At 36.9% G+C, this 20,933-nt stretch overlaps 3 protein-coding genes across 6 annotated transcripts; 1 reads left to right on the forward strand and 2 right to left on the reverse strand.

The window, feature by feature from the left end:
* Window positions 1–3,770: 3,770 nt before the first annotated feature.
* On the reverse strand, window positions 3,771–4,870 carry LOC114520893 (replication protein A 14 kDa subunit-like). 2 transcript variants are annotated; one of them, XM_028541248.1, is made up of 4 exons: window positions 4,729–4,870; window positions 4,546–4,620; window positions 4,058–4,160; window positions 3,771–3,945 (listed from the first exon to the last, which is right to left on the reverse strand). In XM_028541248.1, the coding sequence occupies exons 1-4, from the start codon at window positions 4,783–4,785 to the stop codon at window positions 3,836–3,838; spliced, it is 345 nt and encodes a 114-aa protein (XP_028397049.1). In that variant the 5' UTR covers window positions 4,786–4,870; the 3' UTR covers window positions 3,771–3,835. The 2 variants fall into 2 exon arrangements, with proteins under 2 accessions (XP_028397049.1, XP_028397042.1); XM_028541241.1 differs by having other exon boundaries at window positions 4,702–4,870.
* Window positions 4,871–5,266: 396 nt separating this feature from the next.
* On the forward strand, window positions 5,267–15,110 carry LOC114528796 (glucocorticoid-induced transcript 1 protein-like). 2 transcript variants are annotated; one of them, XM_028550545.1, is made up of 8 exons: window positions 5,267–5,541; window positions 5,758–5,791; window positions 6,138–10,545; window positions 10,754–10,896; window positions 12,189–12,284; window positions 12,357–12,563; window positions 12,666–12,967; window positions 13,167–15,110. In XM_028550545.1, exons 3-8 carry the CDS (start codon window positions 10,266–10,268, stop codon window positions 13,303–13,305), a joined length of 1,167 nt encoding a protein of 388 aa, XP_028406346.1. In that variant the 5' UTR covers window positions 5,267–5,541; window positions 5,758–5,791; window positions 6,138–10,265; the 3' UTR covers window positions 13,306–15,110. The 2 variants fall into 2 exon arrangements, with proteins under 2 accessions (XP_028406346.1, XP_028406420.1); XM_028550619.1 differs by having other exon boundaries at window positions 10,225–10,545.
* Window positions 15,111–15,403: 293 nt separating this feature from the next.
* LOC114528646 (prolyl 4-hydroxylase 2-like) lies at window positions 15,404–17,895 on the reverse strand. Of its 2 annotated transcripts, XM_028550431.1 has the most exons (5): window positions 17,851–17,895; window positions 17,475–17,605; window positions 16,639–17,172; window positions 16,099–16,351; window positions 15,404–16,031 (listed from the first exon to the last, which is right to left on the reverse strand). In XM_028550431.1, exons 1-5 carry the CDS (start codon window positions 17,880–17,882, stop codon window positions 15,848–15,850), a joined length of 1,134 nt encoding a protein of 377 aa, XP_028406232.1. In that variant the 5' UTR covers window positions 17,883–17,895; the 3' UTR covers window positions 15,404–15,847. The 2 variants fall into 2 exon arrangements, with proteins under 2 accessions (XP_028406232.1, XP_028406157.1); XM_028550356.1 differs by having other exon boundaries at window positions 17,475–17,887.
* Between the last annotated feature and the right edge of the window lie 3,038 nt (window positions 17,896–20,933).

Here is a 20,933-nt window from a genome sequence, read left to right on the forward strand (position 1 = left end):
ATATTTTCTGGATTACGGTTGACCGAAGATGGAGGAAATAAACGTAATCGTAACATGCAACTTACTCAAAATGGTTAATCAATCTCTCTTACCTCTTGCACCGTATAATTACCTTTGGTAAACTCTGTAGCGAATGTCACTGCTCCATTCCAAACTGTTGTCTTCTTCAACATCAACAACTCGACGGTGGGCGTGCAAGAAATTGAAAAACATAGTAAGTGTGTCAAAATGCAAAGGATTTTTTAAAGGTTAGCGTTTTAGGCAAGAGGGTACTATACAATATTATAACCTACAGTTTAAACACAATATACCCTCAGATAACCCGAGGTGGATAATATACAAGTCCATGCGTGCAGTTATCATGCAATGTAATATAGGAGGTATATTTTTCCTTCTTATACAAACTTCATCAAGTTGGTCAAATTGATTAGATTACGTTTATTTCCTCCATGCTTGACATTAACCGGATTTTAAGAGCATAAACGGCAATCGGAAAAATTAAATCAACAAGGGAAACAGAAGAGTGATAGGTGTCTAGACTTTTTTCTTCATATTTTTTACTTCAATAATTCGAATTTAAATGTTCGAAGACTAAAGTAAAATTTTTGATGCCACTGACGGACGGTCTTTAGAAATGGTCGCATTATAGTCGCCATTAACTAAACAGAGAACTTATATAATCATATAAGCTACACTGGATTATCTTCGTATTAATCTAAAATTAGGCTAATACGAATTCGATCTTTTCTTTCGTTGCGTGCGCGTCGCCGTCGACCATGTTAATTGCATTTCGTTACTTTCATTAACGTTTTAAAGCCATGCATCTTTCGCAGCTTTAAGACCACCATAATTCACACACAAGTGACAAGTGGGAATGTTTCATCGAGAAACCTCGAAAACGCTCTCAAAAGAGCTGTGAGAAATTTCCTGAATAGCCTGTTATCATGCATGCATTGTCGAAAAGGGTAGAATGTCACTTGATGTGTGAATATACTAGGTTAGACCACCAGCAGGAATCAATCCGACATGCACATACAAATTAATCATGCATTACTGTAATTAGTAAATTTACAATTATGTACCTCGTCTAGCCTCCACTTGTACACCCGTTTCGTGCCACCGATCCTGCGACGTTCGTTCATCATCTGATCCTGCAACGATCCTCCATCATCTGATCCTGCGACGATCCTTCAACATCTGATCCTGCGACCGTGCGACGATCCTTCAACATCTGATCCTGCGACGATCCTTCACATAGATGGCAAATATTATATAAATAATTTCCAACACGTCACTGATGCATTAAGCGTTCAGGATAAAATGATCACACAAACTCGATTGCACACCTTCCACATCTCCAACGCCACTCGTCCAAGGCCTTCGCATTACACACGCGAATACAAATTGTCATGCACGTTTTTGTAGGAAATATTCATTATTGCTTCGCCGCGTTTTTTTCGTGGTACCGAGAAAGCTAAAACACTCGACTATTATCTCCTTCTAGAAATACAATTTTCATGCATTTTTATGCTTTAGGCGCTCTGTGAGTGATATTTTTGTTCCGGACTATTGTCGTTCAAGATGGAGAAAATACAAGTGATTGGGGCCCCAGAATCACTTGTATTAACTCCGCATGCGCTTGACACGACCAGACTCATGTCATGCAAAAACCGCAATCCGAAAAGTTGAAAATCAAGGAGGTAAACAGAAGAGTGTTCAGTATATCTCAGCCAAAAAAGCCAAATCCCATGCATATTTTACTCATGCATATTTTCATCGAAATCGAGTTTTGTATTTGCGTGCCTAAATGTCCCAAGGCAGGTCCGACATCTTTTGACAACGACGTTTCTTTCATTCTAAAAAAGAAAATCTCGGTAAAACAAAAAATCCATGGGCATATAAACTATAAAGCCTAGTTAAAATGACTTTTGGCTTTCCGAGTCAATGGACTTTCCAAATTCCATAAAATCACAATAAACGCAAGGTATTTTTGACAGGGAAAGCACGGAACAATACATCGCAATAAGCCTGATACTTTGGGCACAGCAGAGAAGATCCGAACATTGAACTATGTGGTGCAGTAAACAGGTTGAAATGGCTCAGCATAAGTGAAGTTTAGCCACAAAGTATAGATACATAGACTACAATAGGATAATTATAGGCGTTCAATTTCAGTTTGAACCTCCGCGTACAAAACAATGTTTAGCTGTTGTAACTAACATGAAGCGCCGAGTATTACGATACGACAACCGTATCCGAAAAAACGCATTGTGAAAGCCGGAAATGTTTGGGCTATTTCTTGGGAAAATTTAGGATAAAGTCCCCGAAAAGTTCGATTAAATTATTCTCGTTTTGCCCACCCTGTACACTGATTTACAAACAGAACAATACCTATTATTTAGAACGAACAGAAGTTAGAACAATACCTATTATTTGCTGCAAGCAAGCGTTTGTGTTTCGTCGCAAATGCTTTGACCATTTTTCTTCGCCGTACTTCGTTCTAACATGAAATAAGAAAGGAAAGGCAAAATCAAGTTAACAGCTCACTTGCATTTGGCACTTTGAATCGAAATATACAAGATATAGCAGTGAAAATCAGCAAAAATATGCCTCCGGTCTCTAATGCCTTCTTGATATTCAAGCACGGCGATGAATTAATTTGCTAAGATCATTTGATCAAAAAAGATTCTTTACACCAATCATGACCATGTACCTGATTACCAAAGATGGCAAAGAAAATTCTTCCAACTTTCCTCTACACTTCTTCTCGAGATCCTCCTTTCCTCTTGACTACCACCATATTCTGAATTTCTTCCTGAATCAACCACCTTTTATCACCTCAAACTAACCTCCCACGCCACTCTCCTTATTTCATCAGGTCCCAACAACCATCGATTGTTTGTGTTCCGCGACATTCAACGGATAATGCACTTTATGCATCGATGACACTTTGCGGTAAAAGACTACAGGGTGTCTCAAAAAAACGCAACCACTTAAATATGCAAGACATTAATACAGCTCTAAAGCACAATAGATAAGCACCTCTGGGAATTGAAAATGGCTCTTAATCCTTCATTTAAAATGCTAAAAGTCATTTTAGCTGAACTGTGGTGCAAACCCGAACAATATTAATAATCTTGCATATTTAAGTGGTTGCGTTTTTGTTGAGACACCCTTTATGTAAGGCCTAGTTATACGTCGCATTTTTGTCCCGTCGAATGCAATTCAAACAATAGATAATGAGATGATAAACCTCATTAAGCTTCGTTTAGCATCTCATTATCAATTGAATGAATTGCATTCGACGCGACCAAAATGCGACAATGTAATTTCATCCATACAGGTTGGAGTTTGGCAGATTCGTCCGATTTTAGAGAATGGACCTGCCCCGTTCTTTAAAAATAGTGTTTATTCTTGTTCTCTGGAGGTCCAATGCATGCATTAGGAAACATAAAACGAGGTACATTTTATCTATAAGACTATATGGCATTCACTGTTAAGGCCTGTGTTAGACGTCGCATTTTAGTCGCGTCGAATGCAATTCAAACAATAGATAATGAGATGATAATGAAGTTTAATGAGGTTTATCATCTCATTATCTATTGTTTGAATTGCATTCGACGCGACTAACACAGGCCTAAGAGTTGGATTGGCAGGGTATTCTATAATTGTTCCGTTGTAGACGCAAACTAAAGTCAAGCACAATCCAATATTTTTATTGAAAAGATGTACATATACAGTCTTTAGAGTTAAATTTACATTTGTATTGTGTTTTAACAGCAGTCTTAGAGATTATTTAAATCATTTACAATTGGTATGTTCTTGGTGCCAGTCATCATTCCCATTCATCCATTTCCTCGTTTGTTGAGACTGAATCTTGTATTTGAAAAAGGTCAGGGAACTTTGGCAAAAAGTTAGTGATTAAACTGTTGTACAATTCATAATCTAGAAGAAAAAAGTTATTTGTTGGCTTAGTGGTCAAGTCAAAGGAACTAATGTTGATCCTATTTTGCCTTTCTTTATCAACAAAGTTGAGAGGTACCTTTTCTTTACTTACCAAAATCTGTGCCAGCAAAATTAAGATATTTCTCAGCTACCACGCTTAAGTCTGGTTTAATTGTGCCAATTATTTGAATACATTCTCCTGGCCTTTCTTCATACTAAAATTTGTTGCACAAAATCATAGGTTTGTAATTTGCACACTTTCCAATATTGTACTGTTTAAGCAGTATATTTATGGTACTGCTTGGCACCGCTATTATACTTTATTTTGCCCAACCATAAACCCACCAAGCACTGGGATTCATGGTTCAGAACAAATGGCAACATAGCCTTGATCACATGCACCTATCAACAACAATATTCACAGCATAAGGTTAGATTTATCATCAGGCAAACTATGAATGCAAGTTGAAGATGTCTAGAGTTAAAATAATACAGCAAGCCCACAGACAAAAAAGTGGGTAAATATGGAATATAATGAAGGCTATATATTATTCGTAGGGTCCACAGGTTGGTGGGGCATGACATATAACATACCCTTACCTTTTCCCTCAATGAGATATCGACTTTTTGTTGATCACATGACAAAAGTTGCAACTTATCACCAGTTGGGTTGACCTGGATATAAATTTCATAAAAAATATACCCGTTTATATTTTTCAATAAAATTTTAACATACAAATACATATGTTACCAAACCTGTACAATTTTTCCAACTAAACACACCATTTTCCCCACATTTTCTGATAACATAGAAGCGTTTATTCTAGGTACACTGCTCATCGTGCGAATTCGATTTGTTTTATTCGAGAAATTTGGCAATTGGCACCTTCCCGCGGAATCATGGAAACATGGTGGTCTTTCGCGCCAAAATTGAAACTAGTGCCAGGACGCAAGAAAATCTTATAAGAGAGAAGAGAGTAATAACTAATAAGAGGGAATTAGAGGGTTGCTTTTTATTATTTGTGCCATCAATCATAAATCCAAGTCACTCGCTGCCTTAGTAAGTTCAAACACCGAGTTTTGTATCAATTTACCGACGATTTAAAAAAGAGGGGAAATTATCAATTTAGACAATTTATCATACGTATGCTGTTTGCTGCGTCATTTAGCTTCCTCTTATTTCATTCACTAAAATGACCTTACGCAATTTATATCAATACCCAACTTCTCTTGTTTTTACTTTGCGAGTTTCTACGTCGCCAACATCGCCTAGACTCAGTTGCAAATTGCAAAATTATACAATTTCACACTTCTTCGAACGTGAAAAAGTTGCTGGCACGTCAATTTGGCGGATGGAAAGTAACATTGACGAGCAGTGACGATCATGGTCATCGGTGAAATGACTATCAAATTTGCAGCCTTTAATACTATCTTTAAAACACAATGAACGCATTTATATATAATTTGATATATGGTAAGAAAAATTCTTCATTGTATGTGAATGACGATGAGGGAGATGAGGCAGATTATGTCGATGAAAATGGATTTGTTTTAGTCAAATCCGAAGAACAGCAAGATCCAGAAAGATTTACTGAGGTATACTTTTTATATCTAAGACTATATTACACAGAATAAATAAGTGTATTCGGACTTTTATAAGGCTGTCAGCAGACTCAGCTGTGACTACTGTCGGATGTTTTAATTTGAAATACTGTGGTTGTTGAACCCCTACAAAAATAAAAGTCATACTCTGTGATGTCATGTTAGTGAGTGTCCAGAATGGATATAAACTAAACATTTTTCACTTTTTAGAATGAAACTTCTCCAATTCAACAATCTACAACAGGTATGAGGAGTTTTGGAAAGGGTTATTTAAAGAGTTTTAATTTTGAGTGGAAATCAGACACATGTATAGTCATGTATACAATCTCTGAGTTACAGAAGTAGATGACAAGTGTGATTATGATTTTCCTCAAAATTAATACCCATTAGAAAAACTGAATTATCCCACATCAAGTGAAGTGCTAAATCTTAATTAGGATTCAGTATAAAGAATGGTGTGCAGAGCCAATCAAACTTTAAAAAAAGGTTTTCTGCATTTGATGATGCCCAACATCTCCCCATCATTCCCTGGGGAAATCTGAATTTCAATATTATTCAATATATATTTCTATTAAAATCATTTGACACAGACAAATTAAGCCAAACTGGAGACACACCAAGTTGTCGGAGCTCTCAATCATCTGTGCCATCTTCAAGTGTTGCAGATATTCCAATGCAGATATCTGCATTGTTAAGAACTATTGAATCATGCCAAAGGTTCTCTCTAAATAAACGTGAATATCTCGATCTTGACTTACTCAATTACAACTTTAGTACAGAAATATCTATACTTAATGACACAGGTGTAGGAAAATGATAACTAATCAGAAATGAATGAAGTAAAATATAATAGGGTTGCCATCAAAGTTACTACCTGACAGAAGAACTGTGATTTTCTCTGCAGCAAGTACATGACTACGGGGTGTGTAAATGAGATAAATTTCTGTTGCTCACCCTGAAATTTAGCAAAGGGGGCTTGGGCCTCCCTTCACTGCACTACTAATATGAATGATTTAATTACAAGTTAAACAATATCTGTAGGACTGTATTATCACTGTTAGCGCAAATGTTTAATTCTGTTTGTTATTCTCGTTATTTTAATAATCCTGTTCGCAGATTAATCACTATTATACACGTATTTCAACACTAACTGTTATGTTGGGAAGGTGTTGTAACTTGAATTGACGATAATAAGACCATTCGTAGTTTAATTGTTATTGAATTAGTTGTGTAAAATTCATTTCGGACGAATGTGTTCAAATAATGAAAGAGTGTAGCGGTAATCTCGGAACGCAGACAGACTCACTTAAAAATAGATAAATATAAATTTATAGAGAATGGGGTAGGCTGAATGAAAACTGACGAACTAGAACCCACGAACTAGAGGCGTCAAAGTCGACCTACATGTCGAACTGGCCTGAAGCAAACTCTTGAGGCCGAGGCCATCAGAGGCCACATACAGAAGAGAATATCCTTGGCATTGGCACAGAGGAAACTCTGTCGTGATCGTGATAGGTTCACTTTACCCATAGATAACGTTCAATATTTCAATTCAGCAGAAATGAGCCCCCAAAACATACCGCGTGCCAAATCTCATCAATGAAATTTTTTGTTGTAACTGCGTGCCTGAGTGGTTTTCGCCTGGTGACCCAACCGGATGTCATCGTAGGCCATATTAAGGAGAATTTACTGCCTATCAGAAACCACAAAAATCCAGCTTCAAGATAAAAAACAAGTAGTTAGCACAGCTAACTTATATTAAAATGGTAATTTTCAGATTTGCACTGTTACTTAGCAAACGATCTCAAATATAACTTCAACGACAACGTGAATGCGTGCCACTCAAACAGTGCACAAAAACCTTTACTTTCCCGTGTCTCATATCTGGGCTTGACCATGGACGGAGAAAATGACAATGATTACGGAAATTTTGTTTTAACTCTAAATATTTTCACAGTATTGTTATTTCACAGTATTTCACATATATTTTTACTTAGGTAGGACGCGCCGGCCCAGATAATGTTGAACTTGGCTGGACTACATGTAATTCAAAGCTAGAATGATCCACCACTACGATTTTTGCACTAAATTGAAATACGACTTCAGTCAGATAATTTAAAATATTACTAATAAATTGATGAAAGATAATCAGTCAATATGACTACAAATTCAGCCATTCTCTCGTGCACTTTGTTTGCATCAGTCTCCCGGCTGCGAGGGCGAGCGAGGGACACTCCGAGAGTATGTTTGCTTAAAACTCACAAAAGGACAAAGTACCTGTCTAGCTTTTATCTTATAGAGGGGTTTAGGAGTACATTTAGGACGCTTGGCATTTAATTTGAGTATATTTAGAGCATTTATTATATGTTGAGTATTTGTTACTATGTAGAGTTGTTTGCATTTTTGCATTTAAGATGATGAGACGCATTGATGAGACGCACTGTCATTACCTGTCACCTACTATCATTACCTGTCACCTACTATCATTACCTGTCACCTACTATCATTACCTGTCACCTACTGTCATTAAATGCGTCTCATGCACTGGTCTCATGAGACGGGCGCATTTTTCGCCATTTTCTAGAAACGTACTTAAACAGCCTCGTACCCAGGCGCTTTAGTAAAATATAGAACGTATATATAACTGAATGCAACGTTATATATTTTACAATTAAAGCGCCTGGGTACGAGGCTGTACTAAGAACCAATTATACCATTCTAAAGAGTATTTTGGTGATTTCATATGGTTGTTCATGGCAAATGTGTGTTGAAAAATTGAATTAGTAAAGTGTTGTTACGGATTCTCCATGTAAGTTCAGTCATATTTCTTTTCATCGATATAAATAAACATATGTCACTGTGATTTCACTGAGAGACCGCATGTAGGTCAGCAACGCGGCTGAAACAAACTCTTTATTGATAAATGTTATAGCAAAGAGTTATTGTTTAATGAGGTATAACCGTATAAGACGTTGGAAGCATTGGGTTCATGTTCGGAAACAACTGTATGATACCCAACTTGAAGTAGCACTCCCTGCGTCTTGATATGCACGGTTTTACACAAGACGTAAAAACCAGAAGTTTACAGTAAACAGAGCATGGTAACGTCCATAGGTGTTTAATTATTCATTTCTTTTTTGATGAACCATTGTACTGATAAATGCCGTTCGTCGTGTTTCCGTCCTACATGATTAAGTTCCCCATCACTGTTAGCATCCCCGTGGCTCTATATTGAGTTCCAGTGATTCCATTACTAATATAGAACATTTTCATTTAAATTTCAAATATTTATCAAATTACATGCATTTCTTTTGAAGCTTTCCAGGCTTTATGGCATGTTTTCACCACTGGTTTTCACTTCCCTCGAGCGTCCTACGTCCCTTTCAACGCGCAGGAAGTAATGGGAAGACGATGAATGATTTCAACGTCCCATCATGCGTCAGCCAGCGATTTTATTTTCACTACACTGTGACTTAACTATATTTGTCAACCCTGAGCGTTTTCGTTGCAGCAGATTCCCACAGGTCGTGTTGAGATCAAAGGACTTCGCTTTAATTTTACGTTTGGACTTGCAATTTTTTTTCATTTTAATCTGTTGATAAAATGAGGAAGAAAAACGTGACATCTTCACACCGAAACAACCTCATTACCAGGACAGGGTATCCCACACTGTCACTGAATAGAACTGAAAAACTTTTAGCTAATGTTTTTACCAAATGTCCATGCCCTAGACAGTAAACATTGCACGCTATTTAAAAAGAGGATGACTTTCAGGCTTTAGCTCGTCATCTCGTGACCACTTGAGAACGTGCTATAGCCTATTTTCATAAACGTTAAGAGGCCTTTCCCTCATTCCCTGTTATTTATTAGTATTACTCAGCAGTTTTATAATTAGATGTCATCAATGAGAGATATCAGATATGCCTAGTTTTACCGTCCAGCTTGACCGTCACTCCATGAACGTAAAAAAATTAATAAACTATGCAAATCATACAAACTACGTATTGCCTTTGGGCAACTCGTGCTGTGTTCAAATAGAGAAGAACAAAGACAAAGAAAGACAAATACTATTTCATATTCCACTTCATTTTCCGGAAGATAGCTAGAGCATCGAAATCAAAAAAATGAAAAAATGTGTCTGAAGACACAGATGCTAATCTGTCTGTCCACATCAATGGAAGCATTAGCATGATTGCTGCGTTTTTTTTAGCGTAGGTTATGTCACGCAAGTTAATGAATTATAACCGGACGCTCATTAATGCAGAAACAAATATTAGCGTGCGTCCAATAAACAATGTTATTCTTTTCGTATACAAAGTCGAGAAATAGCGTCCCGTCTTTATTTACCTGCTTCTAGAATCATTGACAGTGTTTTTTTGTCTGTTTATTCACTAATATTTTACAATGCAACACAGTACAAGTTTTTTGAATGATGGATTTTAAAAATCTCCCCAGTTAGCACCAAATTAATGTCACAAAGCAACCAATCATATTGCTCCATTCTTGCCCGTGTGAGCGTAATAGGACAAGGCCGTAAAGAGGAAACAATAAATTTCGCTGCATTAGGGTTTCTTTCTGTCCGTAGTATTTTGTTTCTCAGTTTCCATCTTTTCATACGTAGAAACAGTTTTTGTGTGTGTTTTGGCCAAATATTATTTCATTCGTGTACACTGCTAGGCTGAAAACACTCCATCCTGCCCGAATCGTCCTGAAACAACATGGCTTCGCAAGGGACTCAAAGACCAAGACGCAATGCTTCTCCATCCAGCTCTACCAAGCCACAACCTATGAGGGCTACAATGCCATTCTCATTAAGTACAAAAAGAAATCCAAGTCCTCCCAGAGGAACATTCTTAAGACGACAAAGTCCGGCGTCTTCTCCCGTTCATAACGAAGGCCCTCTCAAAGCAACAAGACGAAGCTCGCCTGAAATTCGAACTTCACCTGAGAATCGCCGAAGTCCAACTTCACCCAGTTTACTATCATTTGGTTCGAAAGGTAATATTTTTCTAATTTTTAGTCCATTTCCAAGATGTGGATTTGGGAAATTTACCATGAATCCATGACGATTTTATTGTATTTATTGGAGACAATTTGTCTTTACTACAAGTCTTCAGGAATACTCTACATGGGCCAAGACCAAGTAAAGTACATCTTATTGTTGTAGAACTGATAAGGGTCTTTAAATATAACTTTGGTCTTGTAGTTGAAAGACCGAAGTCTGGTGGGCCAGCCATTCGTAGAACATCCTCACTCGATACATTATCGGGAAACTATATGAGCTCTCAATGGCCTCGCGGTGAAATACCAGTTGGTTTCCCCGCAGCAATGGTGTGCAAAGAAACTCAGGTGATTTATTTGTTATACTCTTGTGTACATCTTATCCACTAGGTTTTTCCGTTAAAAAGCTCTGTATTTTTATAGTAGAAAATCCTTGTGAGAAAGAGTTTTTCTGTTCTGTTTTATACATCATTGTCCTTGGGCCTCATGATATCTCGACTTCGTGTTGACAACAGCAAAAAAGTATTTGATTTTTTTGCTATTTATACATTATGCCTTATGTTTTGAATTCTACCAAGGATGAAGTATGCATAGTGTCTGGTAATCCGGAGTTAAATAGATCGAGAAAGAGATCATATTATTGTTCTCGTAGTTACATTTTTCATTTGGAACTGCATTAGTACTTAGTAAATTTCATTGAGTTGTTCATCTGCTTTATTGTTCCCCTTGGGCTATTTCTCTTAATTTGGGACAGTTCAAGACAATTTGACTAATGTTAACCTTTATATAGCTAGTCCATGTGTGTGATATTATTTTGCAATGGGGATTGATGAAAGGGGGCAGGGGGTAGTTACAGAGCAAAAATTCATAATTTCTTCAAAACTGAGGCATCCATTTTATTGAGATGAAGCAAAGCAGGTAATGCCAGAAATGTTCGCAGAGTCAATACTACTTATGGTTTGGCTAAGAGGAATCCAGCTTGCTGACAAATGTCAAGCTGCTCTGTACAAGTGGAGGTTTTGATTTTTGTGTGAATGGGCTTTTAACTTTTTTCTCCTTGCCTATACTTGTAAGAATAATGAGGAACCAAAGGAGAAATGTGATTTCAAGATTTGTTTCAAAATAGTTTTGCCCAGTTAAGATGATGTGATTTTGATAGTTTTTGTTTCATCGTTCAGTCAATATCTATTAATTATTTTGGTTGTTAATTGAAGGATGACATGCACTAGTTTATAATAAACATTTTAAATTGCCTATTAAATAATGATGCAAATTAATCACAATCAATAGATTGTGCATTTTCTGGAGCTGTACATGTACATGATAAGATGTGAATACAAAATGAAAGGTGATTACTCCAGTATATACATTTATTCTCCCAATTCAATTACATATCAGATTACTACTATGTATAATTTGTTTCAGAAATAGTTTTGGTTCAGAAATACCAAAAAATGCAAAATTTAGGCCATTTTAATTTTGAAATGAACTTTGCCTGTTTTGCCAACAACAATTAATGCTGCCTGGAACCTTGAAGAAGCAGCCTGGAACCTTGATATAATCAGTTATTTTGAAGTAATCTTGATATCAAGTGTAAACAATTGGTAGTGTTGGCTAATAATAATACCAACTAATTGTAGACAGCACCGTGGGATGAAAATGGTAGTGGTACTACAGTAGAACAACCAAAACACCAACGATCAGCGTCATGGGGAAGTCCAGATGTCGTTAAAGAGGTATATAATTATATCAACATTCTGTAATTAAGGAAACATTTTTAGCAATGTTATTTAAATTTTTGAGCATAGAGGTTCCGGCAAAATCGCCAAAGAACAAAGCAGAACAGACAGTCACCAGTTGCTGCAGATCATACAGCTATTGCCCACTCTTCATCCATGCCAATCCCTGTAGGGCCTAAACCTGTTACCCTTGGAAGATGTAGCATGGAAGGCCTTAATTCTGAGATACAAGGCTTGGTTGTTACTGATGGAGATGATTCTGTATTTAAAACTCCTGTAAGTATGTATATACTAGTAATACTGCAGATTTCTAATGCCTACATTTGGATACATAATACAGGTAGAAGCAAGGTCAATGATTAATTTATTTCTGACTAGAATGAACAACCTGATGGGCATAGAGCACCAATACCCAGGCCTCTGTCAAGCAGTGTTGATGCCAACACACAGACCTCAGGGGAATATTTGGATTATCATGAGGGAAACCACAGTATCATGGTTGATCATGCATGTCAGACTCATTCACCAAGCACCGCAGCTGGAGGAAGAGAAAGTAGTTCACCTGATGTTCCAAGTGGTTTTAAATATGCATCATCTCCAAAACCAAACAATTCTTATCTGTTTTGCCGAGAGCCTCCAGATGGAGCTGAGAAAGTTCCTTTGCATGTTGATGAAGTAGGGTAAGTTGTGGTATATCATATGTTTTTACATCACTTGAATTACATTTAAAATGCATATATAAATATTACCAGATACACTAATGTTCTACTATACTGCCGTCCATCTTCTGAATAATACAAACTATATGATGATTTCAAGATGATTCACAGAGGTTTAACAAAAACTAAAATATTAAAAAGATCTTTCTTTTGGTTCTAGCGAGAGCCCAATGTGTGTGTCTGGACCAGATAAATCTAAGGGAACCATCAAGTTTAGCAAGCAATCTCCGTTTCATTTCTTTACTTCTTTACCATCAAAAGTTGCTCCACCATCCGCAGAACATTCTTGCATACACTGATATGCATGGTAAAAGAAATGAAGACGTGAAAATGATAGTTTTCTTCACTTATGCGGCATTTCTGTTTGGAAAGAAGAGTATATGTAAGGTTGGTGCAAGATGATAGCCAAATCGTTAAGTATACTGTAAGTATTATTATTATAACGTGCAAAGCATCGCTGCATGTGCCATTTTTCATCATAACCTGGGAACCATTGTTGGCATTATATGTCTACAAATTGCCAAAAAATGGCACCTAATTGCCAAAAAATGGCACCTGTGTTTTATTATACATGCTGCACTTAGCTGAATCTCAAACGAAAATGTTTACAGTTTACCAGGTATAGTTTATTGAACGAAAAATAGAACTATTGAAAATATAGTATCTTATTTTTCTAAAACTAGTTGAGACATCGCATTATTTTCATCAATATAGAATTTGTAGCGAGGGTAGCTATTGAAGTTTGCATTCATCACTTGATAATTATGATGATGATATACGAGTTATTCCTTGGCCTTTTTTACGTCGCGTTTTGGTCGCTTCAAATCCAGTTCAAACAATTGATGTTAATCCTTATTTATTGTTTGAATTGCATTTGACACGACCAAAATGATCTTGGATTATTACTATCCAAAAATAAGAAAAAAAGTCCACTTACAAGACACAGCACATTTCTAAAATCTACGAGATGATATTTCGGGTTTTTTGTAAAACTTTACCTACACGATCCGATCATTTACGATAATATCAGTAGCTAGGAGTGTATGTTGCTTTCACGTCGATAGTCTTGTTCTTACAGCCTATACTTACATCCAAAGGCTGACAACGCCAACCTTGGGTTGTTTTCCACAACTGTTGACGGTTTTTTCTATACTTCATATAAATTTCTACCTGTCTCAAACGCGTTTTTAACAAAATCACTTCTAAAGTAATGTTTAGTCAATGCTTTAAGCATCTTAACGAGACTCTCGTTTTTAAACGATTTCTATGAAATTTAATTACTAGTTATTCCAACGTTATATAATGTAATTGTATGGACAGTATAGTCACATTTGATATTGTGCTCAAGAACACTGTATATCAATATATAATTATATATAGTATATAGGCGGAAATCTATGTATATATGATTGACGTGGTTAGAAACAACTATTAATTGTGCATTCTTTGATCTACTAAAATAAAACCAACACATTTTAAAGAAGGGCATATTATCTAGGCAGTTTTATTAATATATTCCGACTAGCTTTTGGAGAAATTTTGGTTAATTGGAGAATGTATAAAAATAGTTCGTCACCACATTGCTTTTATGTTTTTATGTATCCGGAATTTCCATTCTAAATTACAAATGTTGCAGAGTTGTTGCCTGGCGAATTCCCCGTTGTCCTGCTAACAATAATAGCCGTCTTTCGATCCAAATGTTGCACGTAGAAAACTTTACCAGTAGGCGTGTCTATTCTTTCCAGGCAAAAAAAACAGTGAAACGAGGCTTCAAGCCAGTGAACATAATAGTTCTGTAAACGAGATAAGCGCAAGACACACCTAGAGTTTTAGTGCGTTAGTTGCACCGCGCGCATTTAGAATCGAATTTCGACAGCTTTCCGTTTATTTTAGTAATTTTCCTATACCAAGTTGCAGCCACTGATCTCAAAACTGAGGAATTTACAGATGATAAAGCCCCCTTTTAGACATTAGTGAAAAAAGCCACGGTTGGGGCGACTAAATCTACGGTAACATGCATGCATCAAGGAAACCCCGTTATCCTGTGGAAGTGTCTTTGTCTAGTTCCAGTACTTTTAAAGTCGCGTTTTTTAAACAAATTGTGCTGTACGGCTGTACCCTCTCTAGCTGTTCAGCTACGTGGGGGAGGCCAGGGACTACGACTACGAGATTGCTCTATCAATTTTCTGTCAATCGTGCGCTTTATCCAGTCAAATTCCGCGATCAGTGGATGTGATGTCACTAGCTATACTTTCCGGATACATGCTTGCGCGAACTAGCAAACATTATATAGTCTCAAGTATATTTATTTTGGGGAAAGATGTAGTATATATACTTATATAGCGCAAAAGGAAGTCAAATCAACGTGTATATTATCATGTAACTTATTTATTAAAACACGCGTGGTTGATACAGTGTGATTTCATATTATAATCTTGTCTTCATATATTTTATTTTCATGCATGAGCTTGTTCTCCACCACCAACACCAACAGATTGATAAAAAGTAGAAATGAGTCACGTTGGTGGTTTTCACTTCACGTGGCGAGAACATGTTCCCTTAGTAGAAAACGGTTTTAGAAATTTTTGAGCCTTTCATTTTATCATCTCATCTACGGCGTCAATTCGTGCTTGGGAGTGGTCCTGACGTGAGACATACTCGTCTAGCTAAAGTGCCACCCATTTTCAAATGGGAATAGGGGTATGCCACTACCATTGCTTTTTTCAGTAATTTGGATGGCAATGCAAATCAATGAAAAGGTCATCATGGAAAAGGTTTTGTATAAGAAGCCTAAGGCCTAAGCAACGAATAACTAATTTACGGATTTTTGCTATGATTGTGTTACACATATTTATGTTGATTTCTAACATATTCTGTAATATGATCATAATTCCATTCATCGTACCATCGACAACTACCAAATTCATACTGATCACACGAGACTCTGGGTTGGTTAGCTTTTCGTTTTGGGAGTGGTGGTTCTGTCATTCGTTTTCCAAGACTTGGAAAATTCTGATAATAGTACCTAGAGAATTTGTAACAAATATTTTATATCTTTGTCGGAAAAATTGTTAACGGGAATTTCTTCTTACCATCTTTGTAAAATATACTTTTGACCTTTAATAACTTCGGCAGCATTGTGAATAGAGGTTGGATCACACTTGCCATCTTTACTCATACTGTTCCACACCAATGCCAGACCTTTCTTTGGAGTCACACTCAAACCAAGTTGTGGAAATGCTGTTTCACCTCCCTTAGCCACGTCTTTCAAATACACTAATATAGTCCCATAACGATCTCGCTTATCTGCTTGACCAACTGTACAATCTGTGTGATTTTTGTAACCTAAAGTTTATATTTGCAATTGCGTTATGCTGATATTAATCACATCACTAGCGCCAGTCATCTAATGGTAGTACGTAGCACATAGGAAGAAATAAAATAAAAGCAAGATAGTTCAGGTAGGAAGGTTGGTGGAAGGGGTTCTAATGATCATATATTCGAGTGAGCAAAGGATGATACTAGAAAAGCATGCAGGGGAGTTGTTCCCCACTCGTCAGCGAGTGTTGCAGTTCTGGTACTGTGTGAGCATTTGCATATATGTTACAACTAGTATGAATGTGTATACCTACCAACATTTTGTGGATACGAAGTAATCTGAAACTTTCCTCCATTTTCCGGTGATAAGCCAGTTGCCAGTTTTATTCTATCGTGCAACTCAAGAGAAAATTTACTTTCACCCGGATAAAAAGAAGTACTATAACTCCATTTCATGCCATGTTTTCTCACAAGTTGGGATAAACTTTCATTGATACATGTTGTTCCTTGTAGGAAATCATTGTTGCTGACCTGAATTTTTAGATTGACTTCTTTTAGATTCTGTCTAAATGTTTTTATGGAATCAAAGCAAAGAAGTGGGTTAAGTTTTGATGTTTGAGCAACATGGCTGTCATGAGCAGCAGCCAATGCATCACATTCATAAATGCTGAGGAAATTTTCTAAAACATAGGCTTGAACTGTAGTGTCCTTGTGATGATGGTGCAACTGCTTAATTTTGATTGTTGTTCCAGCAACATTGATTTTCTTAACTTGCAATCTGTTCAGGATATGAGACTTGAAGTTTTTATAATCATCTGAACCAAATTCATGGATTGGCTCTTTCTTGGCTAAAAAAGTTAACAAAAACACTGTAGTATTCCAAATGTTTTAAACTATGCCCTATTTATACAACCAAACTCAATTTGTTGGCCCAGCACTTCTAAAATGGGTACCTGACCAATGCATTGGTTAGCCCAAGTAGTGATAACATTGGGTTAGGGTACCAATTTTAGGCGTGGCTTGCAAATGAAAAAGTTGAGTGTGGTGTAAACACTAGCTTATTGTTTTGATGAAACCCTGAAGTTAAAACACCAGGAATTTTTTTTAACCACATTGAATGAGTCTATTGGCTAAAAAATTAATTAGATACCTTTTCGATTTATCTGTTTAACACTATTTTGTTTTTTGACAGGTTTAGTTTGATCTTGGTGTACTGCCTCGTTGTTCTGTGTACTACCGACATCACTTTCAAAACTTTGATTCCTCCATATCAGGATAAAACTAGATACCAGAATAATAACAACAAAAAATGATCGAAAATAATTCACTCCACTACTATTTTCTTTCAGATCGCCTTTCTGACCAGTTTGGGGTCTTGAATGGTGCGCATTTTTCCCAACTACTTTATTTATCTGAGATGATCTGTTTCGTTTAGCCATTATGTTTTAAGCTTTATTTTATTAATTAAAATATCGAAACTCTAAGTGTAATTATAAGTAAATTCGTTTCTTTTCTCTAAAAATCACCTGGCATTACTGATCCTGTAATGCGCAACCATGCCAACCAGCCAGTTTTATTTGATTTAATATTAAAAAAAACGCATTTTATTCAATTACCATTTATAATTGGCTATCTTTAAAATAGGGAATGGGGAATGCGGGAATGCGGGAATGCGGGAATGCGGGAATGCGGGAATGGGGGAATGCGGGAATGCGGGAATGGGGGAATGCGGGAATGCGGGAATGGGGGAATGCGGGAATGGGGGAATGCGGGAATGCGGGAATGCGGGAATGGGGGAATGCGGGAATGCGGGAATGGGGGAATAAGGGAATAAGGGAATGGGGGATTGCGGGAATGGGGGAATGCGGGAATGGGGGAATAAGGGAATGGGGGAATAAGGGAATGGGGGAATAAGGGAATGGAGGGATAAGGGAATGGGGGTATAAGGGAATGGGGGAATAAGGGAATGGGGAATAAGGATGGGGGAATAAGGGAATGGGGGAATAAGGGAATGGGGGAATAAGGGAATGCGGGGATAAGGGAATGGGGGAATAAAGGAATGGGGGGATTAGGGAATGGGGGAATAAGAGAATAAGGGAATGGGGGAATAAGGGAATGGGGGAATAAGAGAATAAGGGAATGGGGGATTAGGGAATGGGGGGATAAGGGAATGGGGGAAAAAGGGATGCAGGAATGGGGGAATAAGGGAATGGGGGAATAATGGAATGCGGGAATTGGGGAATAAGATAATGCGGGAATAAGGGAATGCGGGAATAAGGGAATGCGGGAATAAAGGAATAAGGGAACACAGGAATGGGGGAATAAGGGAATGGGGCGAACAGTGAAACCGGTGAACGAGTGAGCGGGGGAACCTGGGAATGGGGGAACAGAGGGATGGGGGGAACCAGGGAACAGGGTAAAGGTTAAACTAATAGTAACAGTCTTGAGCCTGAAAGGAACAATTTTTAGTATATATTAGGCGTGTATACAGTATTATGGCTCTCTACAAATATATTTATTGTTATTAATGCCAACCTGGCAAGTACTAGTGTTAATTGTTATTGTGAAACTCAGGCACTCTTGTATTTACCAAAGTGAAAAATCAAAATATACTTGCCTTTCAGTAAAAATTAAAACTATAAATAAGATAATGGTATTGTTGTGTGCTAGTGTGTTCATTTAGTTGGCATGCAAAATTTCAATAGTGATATCTATTCAAAATATAATGACAAATGCAACAGCTAGAACATATGTTATATGGGAATAACATTGCTCAAGAAACTGTTCTGTGTATATAATTTTCATGCATGTTTGCATTTGCTTTCAACAAAATTTATGAATGAACCCACTGACCCTTAACTAATTAAGGACAGTCATCCTTTATTAGCGGGTTTGGGGCTTAAGAGAAAAGGTATAGTATAGGGTAACTGCATGAAAATGAAGTGTTATTAACAATATAAATCCTTTCATCATTAAAATCTGAAACCAGGCATGAATCAACTAGCTGTACAATCCTAAATCATTATGCATCAAGTGACTGACTCTTTCCCAATCAGCATACAAAGCTTAAATTCTTATAAAATCTTTAATGAATCTCAGTCATTCCTTGGTAGGAAGTCTCAGGCCTATAGCTAGTTATATGAAAACATTATATCAGAAAATATATAATCAAGTATATAATCAAGTAGGGCATTTAGATATTTATTGTAGTACAGGAAGTATTTATGTATTCCAATAAATGTCATAAAAAGGTAATATACATACATAGTATTTAGTATTGCAATGTTTGCATGCCAATTATAAAGTGCAAACATTGCTTATTACATAATTACCAAGTTATTCACAAAATGCACATTGTTGTTTCACTGTAACCAAAAATGTTTCTTTCAACAAAATATATTCATCATAATTATATGTTTTCCAAAACGTTTGTTGTCTAAAATCAGTGGAGTAAAACACTTTAAATATACTACTAATTTTGAAAAAGCTATAGAGTTAAATAGTATATATAGGGAAAATACTTTCTGATATAATGTTTTCATATACCTAGCTATATAGGCCTGAGACTTCCTACCAAGGACTGACTGAGACTCATTAAGATTTTATAAGATTTTAAGCTTTGTATGCTGATTGGGAAAGAGCCAATATGTTGACTATATATTGCTGATGTCAGTCACTTGATGTATAATGATTTAGGATTGTACAGCTAGTTCATGCCTGGTTTCAGATTTTAATGATGAAAGGATTTATATTGTTAATTAATAACACTTCATCATTTTCATGCAGTTACCCTACCCTTTTCTCTTCAGCCCCCAACCTGCTAATAAAGGATGACGGTCCTTAGTTAAGGGTCATTGGGTTCATTTATAGATTTTGTTGAAAGCATAAATGCAAACATGCATGAAAATTATATACACAGAACAGTTTCTTGCCAACTAAATGAACACACTAGCACACAACAATACCATTATCTTATTTATAGTTTTAATTTTTACTGAAAGGCAAGTATATTTTGATTTTTCACTTTGGTAAAATCTAATACAAGAGTGCCTGAGTTTCACAATAACAATTAACAGTTGCCAGGTTGGCATTTAATAATAACAATAAATATATTTGTAAGTAGCATCCTAGATACAGAGAGCCATAATACTGTATACATGCCTAATATATACTAACAATTGTTCCTTTCAGGCTCAAGACTGTAACTATTAGTTTAGCTGCTCAATGAGTCCATAGTTCCACCTTTATCCTGTTCCCTGGTTCCCCCATCCCTCTGTTCCCCCATTCCCCGGTTCCCCTGCTCACTTGTTCACCGGTTACCCCATTCCCTTATTGCCCCATTCCTGCGTTCCCTTATTCCCTCATTCCTGCATTCCCTTATTCCCCCATTCTTGCATTCCCCCATTCCTGCATTCTCTTATTCCCCCATTCCCTTATTCTCCCATTCCCTAATCCCCCCATTCCCTTATTCTCCCATTCCCTTATTCCCCCATTCCCTTATTCCCCCATTCCCTTATTCCCTTATTCCCCCATTCCCTTATTACCCCATTCCCTTATCTCCCCATTCCCTTATTCCCCCATTCCCTTATTCCCCCATTCCCTTATTACC

This window comes from Dendronephthya gigantea, unplaced genomic scaffold (assembly GCF_004324835.1).
Source record: "Dendronephthya gigantea isolate DGI-Jeju-01 unplaced genomic scaffold, DenGig_1.0 000000F, whole genome shotgun sequence".
Classification (NCBI taxonomy): Eukaryota; Metazoa; Cnidaria; class Anthozoa; order Malacalcyonacea; family Nephtheidae; genus Dendronephthya; species Dendronephthya gigantea.